Below are 18,875 nucleotides of genomic sequence, written 5' to 3' on the forward strand. Positions count from 1 at the left end.
CTCTACAAAAAAAAATATTTTTTTTTTTTTTTTTTTTTTTTTTTTTTTGAGACGGAGTCTCGCTCTGTCGCCCAGGCTGGAGCGCAGTGGCCGGATCTCAGCTCACTGCAAGCTCCGCCTCCCGGGTTCCCGCCATTCTCCTGCCTCAGCCTCCTGTGTAGCTGGGACTACAGGCGCCCGCCACCTCGCCCGGCTAGTTTTTTGTATTTTTTTAGTAGAGACGGGGTTTCACCGTGTTCGCCAGGATGGTCTCGATCTCCTGACCTCGTGATCCGCCCGTCTCGGCCTCCCAAAGTGCTGGGATTACAGGCTTGAGCCACCGCGCCCGGCCAAAAAAAAAATTTTTTTAATTAGCCAGGCATGGTGGCACATACCTGTAGTCCTAACCACTTGGGAGACTGAGGCAAGAGGATTGCCTGAGCCCAGAAATTTGAGATTACAAACGAACTATGACTACACCACCACACTACAGCCTGGGTCACAGATGAAGACCCTGCCTCTAAAAAAACAAAACAAAACAAAACAATGAATAAATAAATATTAATAATAAAACCTTATAAACAAATAGATCCAATCTCAGTCAGCTTTGACCACATAAGAAATCCATAAACCTTTTATAACCTCTTACAGTTTTTAAATTTTTTTCTCCAACTTTTTATATCCATTTATTTTTGTGTACATTTTTCCATACATTTTTATTTTTTGAGATAGAGTCTCACTCTGCCACCCAGGCTGGAGTGCAGTGGCACAATCTTGGCTCACTGCAACTTCTACCTCCCGGGTTCAAGCGATATTCCTGCCTCAGCTTCCCAAGTAGCTGGGACTACAGGCACGCACTACGACGCCCGGCTAATTTTTTTTTTTTTTGTATTTTTAATAGAGATGGGGTTTCCCCATGTTAGCCAGGCTAGTCTCGAAGTCCTGACCTCAGGTGATCCACCCACCCTGGCCTCCCAAAGTGCCATACATTTATTCTAAAACAATCTTTAAATAACCTTTACTTAGCCAAAAGGTTTTCATTTTTTTTGTTATTGTTTCAGTGGCTAGAAACACTTTTTTTTTTTTTTTTTTTTTTGCCGGGGGATGGAGTCTTGCTCTGTAGCCCAGGCTGCAGTGCAGTGGCGCCATCTCGGCTCACTACAAGCTCCACCTCCTGGGTTCACACCATTCTCCTGCCTCAGCCTCCCGAGCAGCTGGGACTACAGGCGCCCACCACCACGTCTGGCTAATTTCTTTTGTATTTTTAGTAGAGATGGGGTTTCACCGTGTTAGCCAGGATGGCCTCGATCCCCTGACCTCGTGATCCACCCGCCTCAGTCTCCCAAAGTGCTGGGATTACAGGCGTGAGACACCACGCCCAGCCAAAACAAAACTTTTTTAACAAAAGCACATATACTCATGACTTAACTTTTCCTCACTAAAAAGATATGTTGCTTTTATTGTACTCTGTATACAAAAGTATTGATTGATTGATTGATTGAGATGGAGTCTCGCTCTGTCGCCCAGGCTGGAGTGCAGTGGCGTGATCTCAGCTCACTGCAACCTCCAACTCCTGGGTTCACACCATTCTCCTGCCTCAGCCTCCCTAGTAGCTGGGACTACAGGTGCCCGCCACCACGCCTGGCTAATTTTTTGTATTTTTAGTAGAGATGGGATTTCACCATGTTAGCCAGGATGGTCTCGATCTCCTGACCTCGTGATCCGCCTGCCTTGGCCTCCCAAAGTGCTGGGATTACAGGCATGAGCCACCACACCTGGCCACAAAATTATTTCTTACTTTTAGTAGTTTTAATTACATATATTAATTTGAACTTTAACTCTTAGTAACCCTAATTTCTAGTGAAAACCCAGGAAGTCAGTAATTTTGAATTGTTTTATATCAGTATTTACAGACAAGAGCCACTTAATAATTTCTAAAAAGATATGTTTTCTCAATATGTTATTTATTAATGGATCCAAATACATTTAGCTTTCTATATCATATGAAACAAGACATCAAAAAAATGAAAACAGAACTTCAGAATAAGTGGGAAAAATGAAAAAAAAGATGTCGAAGTATATAAACTTAAACTTACGTTTAATAATTAATGTTTCAGTGTTTTCACTTACTTAGAAATAACTCAGACATTTTACTTTTTTTTTTTTTTAAGAGACGGGGTCTTGGGCTGGGCACAGTGGTTCACCCCTGTAATCCCAGCACTTTGGGAGGCTGAGGTGGGCATGTCACAAGCTCAAGAGATCGAGACCATCCTGGCTAACACGGTGAAACCCTGTCTCTACTAAAAAATACAAAAAAATTAGCTGGGCGTGGTGGCAGGTGCCTGTAATCCCAGCTACTCAGGAGGCTGAGGCAGGAGAATGGTGTGAACCTGGGAGGCGGAGCTTGCAGTGAGACGAGATCATGCCACTGCACTCCAGCCTGTGCGACAGAGCAAGACTCCGTCTCAAAAAAAAAAAAAAGAGATGGGGGTCTCACTATGTTGTCCAGGGCTCAAATGATCCTCCCATTTCAGCCTCCCAAAGTGTTGGGATTAAAGGCATGAGCCATTGTGCTCAGCCAATACAATTTATAATTATCTATTACTTCATTTAATACAGCATGACTTTAAGATTTTAAATTACTGAAAAAGTTTTTGAAACCATGACAAGTTTATTTGTAGATGCTTATCACATTCACACTTATCTAATGTACTTGTTCTTAACTATATTTCACTTGCTTATGGAAAGCAAAACTAGTCATTTATTTAATTAATTTATTTATTTATTTATTTTCATTAAGCCCCTTCCATTCTAGAAAGTTATTTATTTTGAAAAAACAAAGCCACCAGGTATAGTGTCTCACTGCTAATTTCAGCCTTTTGGGAGGCTGACGCAGATGGATCGCTTGAGCCCAGGAATTTGAGACCAGCTTGGGCAACATAGTGGGATCCCCCATCTCTACAACAAATACAAAACAATTAGTTCAATGCAGTGGCGTGTACCTAAAGTTGGAGACAAAGGAGTTCAAGGCTGCAGTGAACTATCATGTTGCCACTGCACTCCAGCCTGGGTGGCAGAGTGAGACTCTGTCTTAAAAAAAATAAAAAGTGGCTGGGTGAGGTGGCTCAGGCCTGTAATCCCAGCACTTTGGGAGGCAAAGGCGGGTGGATGACCTGAGGTGGGGAGTTTGAGGCCAGCCTGACCAACATGGAGAAACCCTGTTTCTACTAAAAATACATTAGCTGGGTGTGGTGGTGCATACCTGTAATCCCCGCTATTCGGGAGGCTGAGGCAGAAGAATCGCTTTAACCTGGGAGGCAGAGGTTTTCAGTGAGTCAAGATCATGCCATTACACTCCAGCCTGGGCAACAAGAGTGAAACTCCATCTCAAAAAATAAATAAATAAAATAAAGAGCAAAGAAAACACAAAACTAACCTAACCCTGCATCAGCCAGTCTCATCTTAACCAAGGTCTTTCAGATATTGGACACAGGTACTTTTCCCAATATCCCTTGCCCTTCTCCAACCCCAGTCATCCTGTTCCTGAGTATCCATGTGGCATCCAGGACAGCTATGAAGGGCAGAGCCCATCTATGTCCTGGATTTACATACCAGGTATAGAGCCCAGTACAGAGGATAAAGCTGTGAAGATGATGGTGGAGGTTCCAACCCCTCCCAACATGACAAGGATGCAGAGTTGCGCCAAGGAGGACAGGGCAATACTGCACTCAGCTTTACACGCAGCTGGTGGTCCAGGTGATACAGACACACGTTTCCAGGCTTCACCATGGCCACCTGTCTACATCTCAGAATCCAGAGGCCTAAAGCCAAAGACAAAAGCTCATATCAAAATGTGCGCAAGGGGCCGGGCGCGGTGGCTCAAGCCTGTAATCCCAGCACTTTGGGAGGCCGAGACGGGCGGATCACAAGGTCAGGAGATCGAGACCATCCTGGCTAACACGGCGAAACCCCGTCTTACTAAAAACACAAAAAATTAGCCGGGCGAGGTGGCGGCGCCTGTGGTCCCAGCTACTCGGGAGGCTGAGGCAGGAGAATGGCGGGAACCCGGGAGGCGGAGCTTGCAGTGAGCTGAGATCTGGCCACTGCACTCCAGCCTGGGCAACAGAGCGAGACTCCGTCTCAAAAAAAAAAAAAAAAAAAAAATGTGCGCAAGGTTTCAGGGGAGCCCAGCAGCCAGTCCTCATAGTTTTAACTTATACACAAATCAAGCCAAATATTAAAAATATCATGGAAGCAATAGTTTTATGACTTTAAAATATCTAGCAAAGAAAGCATAAATCTGTCTGACCAATTGATGCAGGCAAAATGTCTAAATTAAATTCTGAAGATATATATATTTTTTTTTTCCAAGACAGGGTCTCACTCTGTCTTCGAGGCTGGAGGGCAGTGGCACAATCTCGGCTCACTGCAACCTCTGCCTCTCGGGTTCAAAAGATTGTCCTGCCTCAGCCTCCTGAGTAGCTGGGATTACAGGTGCCTGCCACTGCGCCTGGCTAATTTTTGTATTTTTAGTAGAGACAGGGTTTCACCATGTTTAGTAGAGATGGTGAAACCCCGTCTAACTTTTGCATTTTTAGTAGAGATGGCATATCACCATATTTAGTAGAGATAGTGAAACTCCATCTCTACTAAAAATACAAAACTTAGCCAGGCATGGCAGTGCACACCTGTAATCTCAACTACTTGGGAGGCTGAGGCATGAGAATCACTTGAACCCAGGAGGTGGAGGCTGCAGTGAGCCAAGATCACACCACTGCACTCCAGCCTGGGTGGCAGAGTGAGGCTCCATCTCAAAAATAAAGAAAAATTAAAAAAATTTATATGGCGGCCAATGACAATTACAGTATCAAACACCTTTTTTTCCTGCAATTAAAACCAAATGTTTTTAGCTTTTCCCCTTTCAAGAAAATGAAAATTAAAGCTTTTCTATAATTGCAAGCAAAACAACTCTAATGGCCCTCTTAGAAGAAATCCAGAACTTCATACTATGGCTTAGAATGCACTACACAATCTGGTGGATGCATATCTTTCTTATCTGCTACTCTCCTCTGGTCTCACCGTACTCATCACACTGGACCTTTCTGGTCTACAGGTAAAGCAATTCATTTGTTCTTCAAGGCCTTTTTCCTTTTTTTCTTTTTTTTTTTTCTTGTTGCCCAGGCTGGAGTGCAATGGCGCGATCTCAACTCACTACAACCTCCGCCTCCCAGGTTCAAGCGATTCTCCTGCCTCAGCCTCCCTAGTAGCTGGGATTACAGGCGTGTGCCACTACGCCCAGCTAATTTTTTGTACTTTTAGTAGAGACGGCGGGGGGGGTTCACTATGTTGGCCAGGCTGGTCTCGAACTCCTGACCTTAGGCAACCCACCCGCCTCAGCCTCCCAAAGTGCTGGGATTACAGACATGAGCCACTGCGCCCGGCTTCTTCAAGACCTTTGAAAGAAATAGCAATGAAGTGCACGATTCCTTAGGCCAGGGGAGGCGGTTTTCACTTGTTATCCCAGAGTTTTGGGAGGGTAAGGCGGGGGGCTTGCTTGAGGCCAGGAGTTCGAGACCAGCCCAGGCAACATGGTGAAGCTCTTCTCTACTAAAATACAAAAATTAGCTGGGCATGGTGGTGTGTGCCTTGGGAGGCCCAGTTACTTGGGAGGCTGAGGCACAAGAATCGCTTGAACTCTGGAAGCCGAAGTTGCAGTGAGCCAAGATTGCACAGCTGCACTCCAGCTTGGGCGAAAAAAGCAAGACCCTACCTAAAAAATAAAAAAATAAACAGATAAACAACTATTTCTTAATATAAGTATGCCCCATTATTATTCCTTATCTGAAATTCGAATTTAACTGAGATTCTGTAATTTTATTTGTTAAATGTAGTCACTCTAAGTAGAGTTTTCCCATCTCTTTACTAACTAAAAATAAACACTGGGTGGCTCTTGCCTATTTGTACTTGGGAGGGTGAGGAGGGAGGATCACAGGAGCCCTAGAGTTCGAGGGGGCAGTGAGCTACAAGGCCACTGCATTCCAGCTTGGGCGTCAAAGTGACAACCCGTCTCTAATAAAAAATAACAAACAGGCTTCCGCAGTTTGTCAGTACTATTTGTTTCTGCCAATTAATAGTTGGGTGACCCTGAACAGGTAATATCTCGGGACTCCGCATTTGTAAAGCGATGGATACAGACCCACCTCATAAGAACTATGAGGCTTAAATAAGATAGTGTGTGTAGCGTTTCTCTTATAGCCTGCGCTCACTAAATGGAGTTATTGTATATCGTTCGTTATTAACTACCACAAATGCTCTGCTCAGTGCGTAGGCGCTGGCTCAGCCTGGGGTGAACCCACCACGGCACCGAAACGAGCGATCAGGGTCGGCAAAGCTGTGGAGATGAAATAGGCAACACCTTCCACACTGCGAGTAAAGCTCGCAATCCAGGTGGAGGCTTCCACGTCCTAGCGCAGTCCAGCCTGGTGCGCAGGCAGGAGAGTTCGCCAGCCAAGATTCCAACACAGACGCCCACCTCATCTAGCGAAGCGGAACACGTGACACCGCCCCATCCACTTCCGGCTTGGAGGGCATGCCCTACCGTCACTAGCATGCACTTTCGACAAAACCGTGGAATCTAGTATTTTCCTCTGATACCTTTATATTTTCTTCACTTCCCTATAATTCTGACCTATCTTGTAGATAAAAATTAATCTTCAGACAATTAGAAACATGAGTGCCCACGCGCCTGGCGAAAGTGCGAGGCGGAAGCACTTCATTCTCTCTCTTCGCTAGCCGGAAGTCGCGAGGTCTGAATGAGTCAAAGCCGGCGGCCTGTGCTCCTCAGCTCCACCTGACAGTAGGCCGCTGATCGGCCGCGGGTCTCGTCGACCGCTAGGCCACCAGGTTCATGTGGAGGCTCCCAGGCGCCCGCGCCGCGCTTCGGGTGATCCGGACGGCGCTGGAGAAGCTGAGCCCGGCTGAAGCGCAGAACCAGACAGCGGCGGGAGCGATGGAGCGCGCTGTAGTGCGCTGTGTACCCTCGGAACCCAAACTGAGCCTGTCATTCGCTTTGGCTGATGGCAGCCACAAGAACATGCAGCGCGACCAGAGCGAGCCGCTGGGTCGAGTCCTCAGCCGCATCGCTACCAATGCCCTAAAGGGTCACGCTAAGGCGGCCGCCGCCAAGAAGAGCAGGAAGAGCCGGCCAAATGCGAGCGGCGGTGCGGCCTGTTCAGGGCCGGGGCCCGAGCCGGCTGTGGCCTGCGAGCCCGTGGTAAAGCTGTACTACCGGGAAGAGGCAGTGGCTGAGGACGTGCTCAACGTGGATGCCTGGCAAGACGGCGCGGTGCTGCAGATCGGCGATGTTAAGTACAAGGTGGAGCGCAACCCGCCCGCCTTCACGGAACTGCAGTTGCCGCGCTACATCATGGCCGGGTTCCCTGTGTGCCCCAAACTCAGCCTTGAATTTGGGGATCCCGCCAGCTCCCTTTTCCGCTGGTATAAGGAAGCCAAGCCCGGAGCGGCGGAGCCCGAGGTCGGTGTCCCGTCGTCATTGTCTTCCTCCTCACCTTCTTCTTCTTGGACTGAGACTGAGGTGGAGGAGCGTGTCTACACCCCGTCCAATGCCGACATCGGGCTAAGGCTCAAGCTTCATTGCACCCCAGGCGATGGGCAGCGCTTTGGGCCCAGCCGGGAGTTGGAAAGTGTGTGTGTGGTAGAGGCTGGTCCTGGCACCTGCACTTTTGACCACCGGCATCTCTACACGAAGAAGGTGACGGAGGACGCTCTCATCCGCACTGTCTCTTACAACATCCTGGCAGACACGTATGCGCAGACTGAGTTCTCGCGAACGGTCCTGTACCCATACTGTGCCCCCTACGCCCTGGAGCTCGACTACCGCCAGAACCTTATCCAGAAGGAACTTACTGGCTACAACGCCGATGTCATCTGTTTGCAGGAGGTTGACCGCGCAGTGTTTTCTGACAGCTTGGTACCCGCCCTAGAGGCCTTTGGGCTCGAGGGGGTGTTTCGAATCAAGCAGCACGAAGGCCTGGCCACTTTCTACCGAAAGTCTAAATTCAGCCTTCTTAGCCAGCATGACATTTCATTCTACGAAGCCCTCGAATCCGACCCACTTCACAAAGAACTGCTGGAGAAACTAGTTTTGTACCCATCAGCGCAGGAGAAGGTGCTCCAGAGATCTTCTGTTCTTCAGGTAAAGTAGCTCCGCCCATCTCTTCACATACTGTCCCACTTTTAGGGGCCAGGAAGGCGAGGAATGAGGTGGGGGTTAAAACTGCGACGAAAGTATCCAGATACTGTTGAAAGGTGTGTTTGCCCTGGTATCTTTAGCACAAAGTTTACTCTTCATTCATTCAGCAGATATTTTTTGAACACCTCTCGTGTGCTTGCCACACTGCAGGTTGCCTTGAACAAGACAAGCAGGGACTTTTCCAGTGCTTACAATCTAGCGAGAGGGACACATGCTAAATGCAAGAACAATAGTAGCTAATGTTTTTTTACTACTTGCCAAGCACTGTTCTGGCACATTTTAAAGTACTTAAAATTTAAGAGCGTGGTGTGTTTTGAAGTGCTCCATAAATATAAACTAGTTTTTAAATCATAGGCTCATTGAATCTTCACAGTAATTCACCTGTTCCCATTTTATAGATGTCATTTGTGTGTCAAAGTTTTTAAGTAATTGATTTTGTTCATAGCAAGAAGAGCATCTACCATTTTTTGAGCACCTAAGGTGTTTCATGCACCATATAAGATCATTTAATTGACTTCACACAACAGTCCATGAGGTGGATGGTATTGTCAGTGATTACCAGTACGAAAGTGGCTAGAGCCGGGCGCGGTGGCTCAAGCCTGTAATCCCAGCACTTTGGGAGGCCGACACGGGCGGATCACGAGGTCAGGAAATCGAGACCATCCTGGCTAACACGGTGAAACCCCGTCTCTACTAAAAAATACAAAAAACTAGCCGGGCCAGGTGGCGAGCGCCTATAGTCCCAGCTACTCGGGAGGCTGAGGCAGGAGAATGGCGTAAACCCCGGAGGCGGAGCCTGCAGTGAGCTGAGATCTGGCCACTGCACTCCAGCCTGGGAGACAGAGCGAGACTCCGTCGCAAAAAAAAAAAAAAAAAAAGAAAAAAAAAGAAAGTGGCTAGAAAAGCATCTTTCTGCAGGTCACATTGCTATAAATGGTAAAATGAGTATTCAAACGCAGGTCTGCCTGACTCCAAAGCCTGTGCTTACGCTTGAAAACACTTTCTCCAGTCAAAGTGTTGTCATGTAAAATGTATTGTTTATATTACTAGCTTTATATATTGGACTATTATTATTATTATTACTATTTTGAGACAGAGTTTTTGTCACCTAGGCTGGAGTACGGTGGCGCGATCTCGGCTCACTGCAACTTCTCCCTCCCGGGTTCAAGCGATTCTCCTGCCTCAGCCTCCCGGGTAGCTGGGACTACAGGGGCCTGCCACCACGCCCGGCTAATTTTTTTTATAGAGACGGGGTTTGGGGTTTCACCATGGTAGCCAGGATGGTCTCGATCTCCTGACCTCGTGATCCGCCCGCCTCAGCCTCCCAAAGTGCTGGGATTACAGGCGTGAGCCACCGCGCCCGGCCTATATTGGACTATTATTAAAACATGTTACACTGAACCTAGTCATGTAGATCCTGAAACTTAAATAACAAGTCAGATTTCATGATTGCAGTCCTAGTTAATCACGGGAAGGAGATGGAAGAAAACGTTAGTTCGCCATATAGTCTTAGATAAAAACAGGTGGGGCGTGGTGGCTTATGCCTGTAATCCCAGCACTTTGGAAGGCCAAGGCAGGCGGATCACGAGGTCAGGAGATCGAGATCATCCTGGCTAACACGGTGAAACCCCGTCACTACTAAAAATACAAAACAATTAGCCAGGCGTGGTGGCAGGCCCCTGTAGTCCCAGCTACTCGGGAGGCTGAGGCAGGGGAATCGCTTGAACCCGGAAGGCGAAGGTTGCAGTGAGCCGAGATCACACCACTGCACTCCAGCCTCGTTGACAGAGTGAGACTCCATCTCAAAAAAAAAAAAACAAAAAACCAACCAAACGAACAAAAACATTCAGGAGATTTGCAAATGCCAACTGAACTCTTGGCACTTTCCGTTTATTTTAGGTTTCAGTTCTTCAGTCTACAAAGGACTCTTCTAAAAGGATATGTGTTGCTAATACCCATCTTTACTGGCATCCTAAAGGTAGGTTTTATTTGGTATCACAAGTGACTTAAACGCGCTTAAGGTTGTTTAAAGCTGTTTTACACAAATATATATCTTGAATGTCACCCAGAAATTGTAATTTGTGTAGTTTTTCCGTTTTAACTTAAAGACAACTTTAAAAAATACTTACATTAATGTTTTTTATATTCATAGGTGGGTATATTCGCCTCATTCAAATGGCAGTAGCCTTGGCTCACATTAGACATGTTTCATGTGATCTGTATCCTGGCATACCAGTTATATTTTGTGGGGACTTTAATAGTACACCATCAACAGGAATGTATCATTTTGTCATCAATGGCAGCATTCCAGAGGATCATGAAGACTGGGCTTCCAATGGGGAGGAGGAAAGATGCAACATGTCTCTTACGCATTTCTTCAAGCTGAAAAGTGCTTGTGGTGAACCTGCTTACACAAATTATGTTGGTGGCTTTCATGGATGTCTAGATTACATTTTCATTGACTTAAATGCTTTAGAGGTTGAACAGGTGATTCCATTACCTAGTCATGAAGAAGTTACCACCCACCAGGCCTTACCTAGTGTTTCCCATCCCTCTGATCACATAGCACTTGTATGTGATTTAAAATGGAAATAGATGTGTGTTTAATGGAATTGAAGTCTGAAAAGGAAGTAGTTATTTTAGCAGAAAATTTAATATGAATCAAAGCTTATATGTAACCTTCAAAGAGGAATGGTAAAATGTTCAACCCTCCTAGTTATGTTCCCGATGTCTTCATTAATGAAACTGTTGATAATGTTTGCATCATACAGCTTCTCTTTCCTCGTTTTCCTCTACACTTGGAGGAGAAACAAATATATTTATTACTAGCAAGATAGAAAATTATATTATTTTTCTCCAATTTAAGACTCTCAGAAAAAGAAGATTGAATTATCGTGGTTTTTTGTTTGGTTTTTTTTTTTTGTTTTTTGTTTTTTTTTTGAGACAGAGTTTTGCTCTTGTTGTCCAGATTGGAGTGCAATGGCGTGATCTCGGCTCACTGCAACCTCCGCCCCCTGGGTTCAAGCGATTCTCCTGCCTCAGCCGCCCAAGTAGCTGGGATTACAGGCATGCGCCAACACGTCTGGCTAATTTTTGTATTTTTAGTAGAGATGGGGTTTCGCCACGTTGGCCAGGCTGGTCTCGAACTCCTGACCTCAGGTGATCCACCCGTCCCGGCCTCCCAAAGTGTTGGGATTACAGGCGTGAGCCACTGAGCCTGGCCCTTGTGTATATTTTTATAAGAGAATTTTTTTAGCTAGTAGTTCAGAATTTTTAAAGTACCATTTGAATGATCTTAATTTTTCTTTCATGACAACACATTCCAAAATGAATCATGCTTATGTACTAAGAGGGAAAATGTATGTAAGTTAAGGGTGAGAGACTTAAGTTATAGGTGACCTTAGAGACCTAAGGTGGAGAGACTTGACACATGGAAGGAGTAACATTAGGGTCTACCTCTACCTCAATTTAGTTAGTGATTTACTACAATTTCAGAGCTTTAACAAAAGATAAAAATAAATCGTCACCAATTGTTATTGCTTCTCATCTTTCATTTCTCAATGAACAAGTAAGGTATTTTCATTCTTATTTTTAGGATTTTAGTTTTTAGTGTATGGAACAAATGAACACAGTTTATATTCTAATTCTTACTGCAGCTCATTTTAATTTTTAGGATGCAAGCACAATTTAGTATTCAAAGTCAGTAGCAACATATCCAACTTGATCCTATTGTCTTTAGTTACTCTTGCCCATGAAAAATATTCATAAATGAACAGGGTATTTGACCATATGATATTAGAAAATACAGCACAATATATTCATTTATGAGAAACTACCTACTGATATGGGCTTGAAATTTTGGGTGAATCATTGAGCATTTCTACGCTAGAAGTAATTTCAAAATTGTTGGTTTTTATAAACAAGAAAAAGGGTGAGTAGTGGGACTTTTAAGCATCTCTGAAATAAAAAACCTATTCTTTTTATAGACAAGCATTATAGTTTGAGTTACAGACAACAGTGTGTATATATGTAATATATATATAGTAAAAGGAAATTTAAATATGAAGCCAAACTTTTTAAAATTAGAAACTACAAATGGTTATACTGATTAGTGTCTAGCCTAGAGTGGTAACCAGGCTTTACTAATCCAATTATCAAACACATTATTTATAATGCATTAGCTGTATTAGCTGTTGCTTTTTTGATGTTCAGGATAACTATGTTATCTCATTTCTGCATTTAATTAATAGCTCGAGTATTAAAAGACCACCCCTTCAAGAAAAGCTTTGATTTTCCCCAGTCATGAAAGCCCTTGTTTCAAATTCTTTAATCTCTGAACCCAGTATCATAAAATTTTCCTCTTTTGGTAATATCTGTACTTTCATATTCTGCTCACTATCAAATGTATTGTTAACTCTTAGTAAGTTTGAAAATGACGGGGTTTTATCTGCACTTGACATTGAACCTTGAAGTACTTTAAGTACTCCAAGGGAAAAATTAAAGTGGAAGTTTCTTGGGATCTTGTTTAGAAAAAACTATAAATAAAAAATTGATGCTACCAAATTGTGCCTTCCTAAATAACATTTTTGATAGCATTTTAACAGCAGTTTACAAATATGTAAATAATAGATTAAAACCAAAACTTGATTCTCTTGTGAATTTTTTTTTCATTTTAAAAATACATTTTTGGTCTGCTTTCAAACAAAGAAGTTGATAGAACCCTTAGAGTTAGAACCCAACATTTTCTCCCAAGAAATGTTGGGAGAAAACAAAGTGTGACATCAAAAAGTTGAGATACATTTTGAAAGAAAAAATTCAAACATGCCCATGAAAAAAGCATACAGGTTCCACATTAGCACTGGCTAGATTAAACTGTAGTCAGAAAACTCAGCACTTAACAGACATTCCATGTCCTATATCCTTAATTTTGATATTTTCTGACTAAACAATATACTCAGATTGTATACAGGCATTTCAGATTATTAGGACATGGAATGTTATTGTGAAGTGCCATACACTCTGATCAAATCTCCAATATACAGATAGGTTAAAATGATTGGAGTCCAAAGGTAGAGAACACTAAGAAAATGTATAAATAGCATACACATTTCTTTGTACTCACGAGTTAGAAGGCAGTGTTATTCAGAAATATCTGTTTAAAGCACCTGTGTGATTGCATTTTTCTATTACATTTGGATTTTTTAGTACATTTAATTTTAAGAAAACATGGGAAATCTAGTGACTTTCTATGGTAAACCACATTTTATAATGTCACAAGTTCTTGCTATAGGAATTAACATTCTAAAATTTTATATTGATTATAAAAGAGTATTTCAGAACATATTATTCTGTTAAAATGAACTCTTACACAGTTGCCGCTACAGCACATGTGTCTGCCAATAATCATAATTCATTAGTGAACAATCGTTTCTGGCTGTATGTTCTTTTTGAAATTCTGAATGCTAAAATCAGTTATTTCAAAATTTCAAGAATTTCACTGAGTGGTGACTTTTCTGAGTACTAAGCTATGATCTCATCAGAATGTGCTAGTTTCAGTCTGGAGATAGATTTCTGAGGAGCCTAACACAAGGGAGAGAAGGTCCAAAGAACGCTACTGTGGAAAGTTCTTAGGGTAGAAATTGGCATCTTTTGTATGTCATTCTCCAGCCGTGAAATAAAGGCAGAGGGTTCCCTGCAAACTAGTTTGGTTGGGATAAATCCAATATTTATATATAATGAAAAATAAAAGTTTGCATTATTAGTTTATCACAAGACCCATGTGACACCTCAGAAAATATTCTCAGCATAATTTTTTTAAGAAATAGAGTCTTACTGTTACCCAGGCTGGAGTGCAGGGGTGCAGTCATAACTTACTACAGCCTCAAACTCTTGGGCTCAAGTGATCCTCCTGCCTCAGCCTCCCAAGTAGTTGAAATTACAAGCCCAACCTTTCATACCTGAAAACTAATTTTCTTTCTTTCTTTTTTTTTTTTTAATGATACTTTAAGTTCTAGGGTACATGCGCCCAATGTGCAGGATTATTACATAGGTATACATGTGCCATGTTGGTTTGCTGCATGCATTAACTCGTCATTTACATTAGGTATTTCTCCTAATGCTATCCCTCCCCCTGCCCTGAAAATGAATTTTCTAAACACCAATAAAAACTATTTCAATGTTTTGAGAATTTTAATAATTTGCTTTAATATAGTATGGGAAGGCAACACTGTATAGAGGGACAGGCATAGTGGCTCATGACTGTAATCCCAACATTTTGGGAGGCTGAGGCCGGAGGATCACTTGAACTGAGGAGTTCAAGACAAGCCTTGACAACATTGTGAGACCCTATATCTGCAAAAACTGAAGTTAGCCAGGCATGGTGGTACATGCCTGTAGTCCCAGCTGTTCAGGAGGCTGAGGCCAGAGGATCACTTGAGCCCATGAGGTCAAGCCTGCAGTGAGCTATGATCAAGGTGCCACTGCACTCCAGCCTGGGTGACAGAGCAAGACCCTGTCTCCAAAAAACCACTCTAGATTTCATTTTGTAGGGGGTAGGGAGGACAATTTTTAACAGCTCTAACTGACATGGGTAATATATAAGTTCTGTGTTCTCACTTTATGCAAAAGTACTTTTTTAAATGTTGAAAATACTAGAGCTGTATTAACTTGATTTTTTTTTTCTTAGCACTAACTTCAAAATAACCATACAGTACTGCTTGTAATTTTTGTATTTTTAGTAGAGACAGGGTTTCACAATATTGGCCAGGCTGGTCTTGAACTCCTAACCTCAGGTGATCTGCCTGCCTCAGCCTCTTAAAGTGCTGGGATTACAGGCATGAGCCATGGTACCCGGTCTAAATTTTAATTTTATATATAAATGGCAAAATAATCTTAAACATACTAAATCTGTTCACTTATCTGCTATGCTAGTAAACTCTGGGTTGTCAAAAATACATGTTCATATTGTCAGTGTTAGATTTTTATTCATAATTTAAAATTTCCTTCCAAAATTTCACAGAAAACTGAATTATTCATCTCCATCTTCTGTCCAATTTATGTATTGATTGTATGTCAAAGCATTTATGTAACAGTCCATTTTGCCCAGTAATTCACTTTAATGATGTTATCATGAAGTGTTGACGTACTTTTTTTTTTAGTGTATTGAAGTATTCCTAGGTTGCATTTGTGCTAGTTTCATACCATTTGTGTTCCTTATATATTGAGGATGGTTCAGTAGGGGAATTGGATAGGCTTTATTTAGTTGGCTTTCTTATACTGGATAATATAAACATTTTTTTTTTCTTTTCTTTTTTGAGACAGGGTCTGGCTTTGTCACCCAGGCTGGAGGGCAGTGGTGCCATCACGGATCACTGCAACCTCCACCTCCTGGCCTCATGCAATCCTCCCACCATGGCCTCCCCAAATAGCTGGGACTACAGGTACGCACCACAACACCTGGCTAATTTTTGTATATTTTGCAGACAAAAAAAAAAAAAAATGGTTTCACCATGTTGCCCAGGCTGGTCTTGAACTTCTGAGTTCAAGCAATCCACCCACCTCGGCCTCCCAAAGTGCTGATATTACAGACATGAGCCACCCCACCCAGTCAGCACATATATATATATTTTTTAATAAGACAGAGTCTTATTAAAGCCTGTTGCCCAGGCTGGAACACAGTGGCATGATCATAGCTCACTGCAGCGTCAAACTCCAGGGCTTAAGTGATCCTCCCACCTCAGCCTCCTGAATAACTGAGACTACAGGTGCATGCCACCATGCCTGGCTAATTTTTTAAATTGTTTGTAGAGATGGGGGTCTCTCTATGTTGCCCAGACTGGTCTTAAACTCCTGGGCTCAAATGACTCTCCTGCTTCAGCCTCCCAAAGTACTGGGACTATAGGTGTGAGCCACCACACTTAGCCCTTTTCTAAAATAATTAAAAACAAATTTTTTCTCCAGAAAAGAACATATTTAGCAATTTTTAAAAACATGGGCACATAGTAGATGCATATATTTATGTGGGACATATTTCTTTTGATAGAGTAAATTGAGTATCCATCACATCAAGCATTTATTTGTGTTACAAACATTCCAATTGTACTCCCTCAGTTATTCTAAGATGTGATATACACACTTTTAAAAGGATTTATTGTGCTGGGTGTGGTGGCTCACGCCTGTAATCCCAGCACTCTGAGAGGCTGAGGTGGGTGGATCACGAGGTCAGAATGAGACCATCCTGGCCAACATGGTGAAACCCCATCTCTACTAAAAATACAAAAATTAGCTGGGCATGGTGGTGTGCACCTGTAGTCCCAGCTACTTGGGGAGGCTGAGGCAGGAGAATCGCTTGCAGAGGTTGCAGTGAGCCAAGATTGTGCCACTGCACTCCAGCCTGGCAACAAAGCGGGACTCTGTCTCAAAAAAATAAAATACAATAAAATAATAAAAGGATTTATTGCATATAATTCTTATATCCCCTGTGGAATAGTTTGGAAAAATGGTACATCCAAAGATAAAATCAGTTAGAAATAAACAGTGGCCTTCCTCAGAAAAGCTGGGTTAAGTATAATGTTTTGGGTATCTTAAACCAAGAAAGGGTATTTCTGTCCAAGCTGTAGAATTTTTAATAATTCTATTATAAATAATGGAATCAGGCCAGCGCAGTGGCTCATGTCACATAATCCCATTCTCCTTAAGAGCTTTTTGTCACTGCATATCAATTCAGTTGACAAGGACTGGCCCCCAAAAGAAGCTGCATACTCACTTGGCAGTCACTCCCTATTCCCCCTAGCTCCTGGCAGCAACTTAAGCTGTTTCTGTGGATTTGCCTATTCTGGATATTTCATATAAATTGAATCATATAATTTATGTAGTCTTTTGTGACTGGCCTCTTACGTAGGATGTTTTTAAGGTTCAGGAGTTTGTTTTTATGATGAATGTTCCATCTTATGGGCATACCACATTTGTCCATTCATTAGTTGACAGACATTTGAATTGCTTCCACTTCCTGGCTTCTATGAATAATGCTGCCATAAACATTTGTTTACAAGTTTTTGAGTGAATATGTGTTTTTGTTTCTCTTGGGCACACAGAAGGAGTGGAATTGTTGGGTCCTATGATAACCTTTTGAGGAACTGCCAAACTATTACTGAAAGCAGTTGCACTATTTTGCGTTCCCATCAGCAATATGAGGGTTCCAATTTCCCTCCATCTTCATCAACACTTTATAAATCTTTTTGATTATAGGCATCCTAGTGTCAAGTGGCATCTTACTGTGGTTTTGATTTGCATTTCCATGATGGTTAATGATGTTAAGCATCTTTTCCTGTGTTCGTTGGCCATCTATATATCTCTCTGGAGAAATGTCTTTTGAAATACTTTGCCCACTTTAAAATGTTATTTGTTGTTTAGCCACCCCTCCTTAAAAAATACATAATAATCCATCATCCCTTGCCTTTTCAGGGCCATCCAGGAGGCAAATCTTTCTTAGTCTGTGCTTCATACATCCCTTTAGTTCCCAGCCTAAAAAAAAAAAAACACTGTGACCAAAATCTGGTGAGTTCCCAGAAAGCAGGGGTAAGCTGTCCAACACCAAGTACTTACATGCCCAATAAAATTGAAAATGTGGCCGGGCACAGTGGCTCATGCCTGTAATCCTAGCACTTTGGGAGGCCAAGGCGGGCAGATCACTTGAGGTCAGGAGTTTGAAACGAGCCTGGCCACATGGTGAACCCCCATCTCTACTAAAAATACAAAAACAATAGCTGGCTGTGGTGGTACACACCTGTAGTCCCAGCTAATCCGGAGGCAGAGGTTGCAGTGAGCTGAGATCGTGCCACTGCACTCCAGCCTGGGTGACAGAGCACGACTCCGTGTCAAAAAAAAAAAAAAAAAAAAAGAAAACGTATCATTTGAACAATATAGAAAAATGACTGACAAGGTCAGGAAGGAACCTAACTCCGCTGCCCTCTAACACATGAAGCCATACTGGCAGGGATCCAATAGTAGAGCTACCTTAATTTTTCTTTGCCTGTGTCTAGATAAGCACTTTTGCTATTCATTTCTCACAATCTTATTAGAATTTAACGGTTTAAGATAAAGGGATAGTCCTCTAAAAGTAGCATAGTAAGAAACAGCAGCAGCCAAGCAGCCTTCCAATAGTGGCCCATGAATGCAAGGTCACATGTATATATTAGTAGAAATATATTTTCCCTGTTGGATCCTCAGGTAATGAACTTACAGACTATTGTTATTCAATCTAGTTTTCATACTAATTCTACCAAAGCTGATAACCAATATTTATATTATTGAAACATCCAGAAGTACAAGCTACCAGAAGGTACAAGCACTTGTTTTCTCTCCAGTTTTTCTCCATTGAAAAGCACTTGGCTGGATGTGGTGGCTCACACCTGTAATCCTACCTGAGGTCAGGAGTTCAAGATTAGCCTGGCCAACATGGTGAAACCCCATCTCTACTAAAAATACCAAAAATTAGCTGGACATGGTGGTTTGTACCTGTAATCCCAGCTACCCAGGAGGCTGAAGCAGGAGAATCACATGAACCCGGGAGGCGGAGGTTGCAGTGAGCCGAGATCACACCATTGCACTCCAGCCTGGGTGATAG

The 18,875-nt window shown here is 42.8% G+C and overlaps 1 protein-coding gene across 2 annotated transcripts; it reads left to right on the plus strand.

Annotated features, from left to right (window-relative positions):
* The first annotated feature begins 6,790 nt into the window (after positions 1–6,790).
* Positions 6,791–18,875, plus strand: LOC105482713 (phosphodiesterase 12). 2 transcript variants are annotated; one of them, XM_071091948.1, is made up of 3 exons: positions 6,791–8,194; positions 10,151–10,229; positions 15,572–18,875. In XM_071091948.1, exons 1-3 carry the CDS (start codon positions 6,887–6,889, stop codon positions 15,676–15,678), a joined length of 1,494 nt encoding a protein of 497 aa, XP_070948049.1. In that variant the 5' UTR covers positions 6,791–6,886; the 3' UTR covers positions 15,679–18,875. The 2 variants fall into 2 exon arrangements, with proteins under 2 accessions (XP_070948049.1, XP_011741256.2); XM_011742954.2 differs by lacking the exon at positions 15,572–18,875 and adding an exon at positions 10,404–12,814.

The sequence above is a fragment of the Macaca nemestrina genome, chromosome 2 (assembly GCF_043159975.1).
Source record: "Macaca nemestrina isolate mMacNem1 chromosome 2, mMacNem.hap1, whole genome shotgun sequence".
In the NCBI taxonomy this organism is placed as follows: domain Eukaryota; kingdom Metazoa; phylum Chordata; class Mammalia; order Primates; family Cercopithecidae; genus Macaca; species Macaca nemestrina.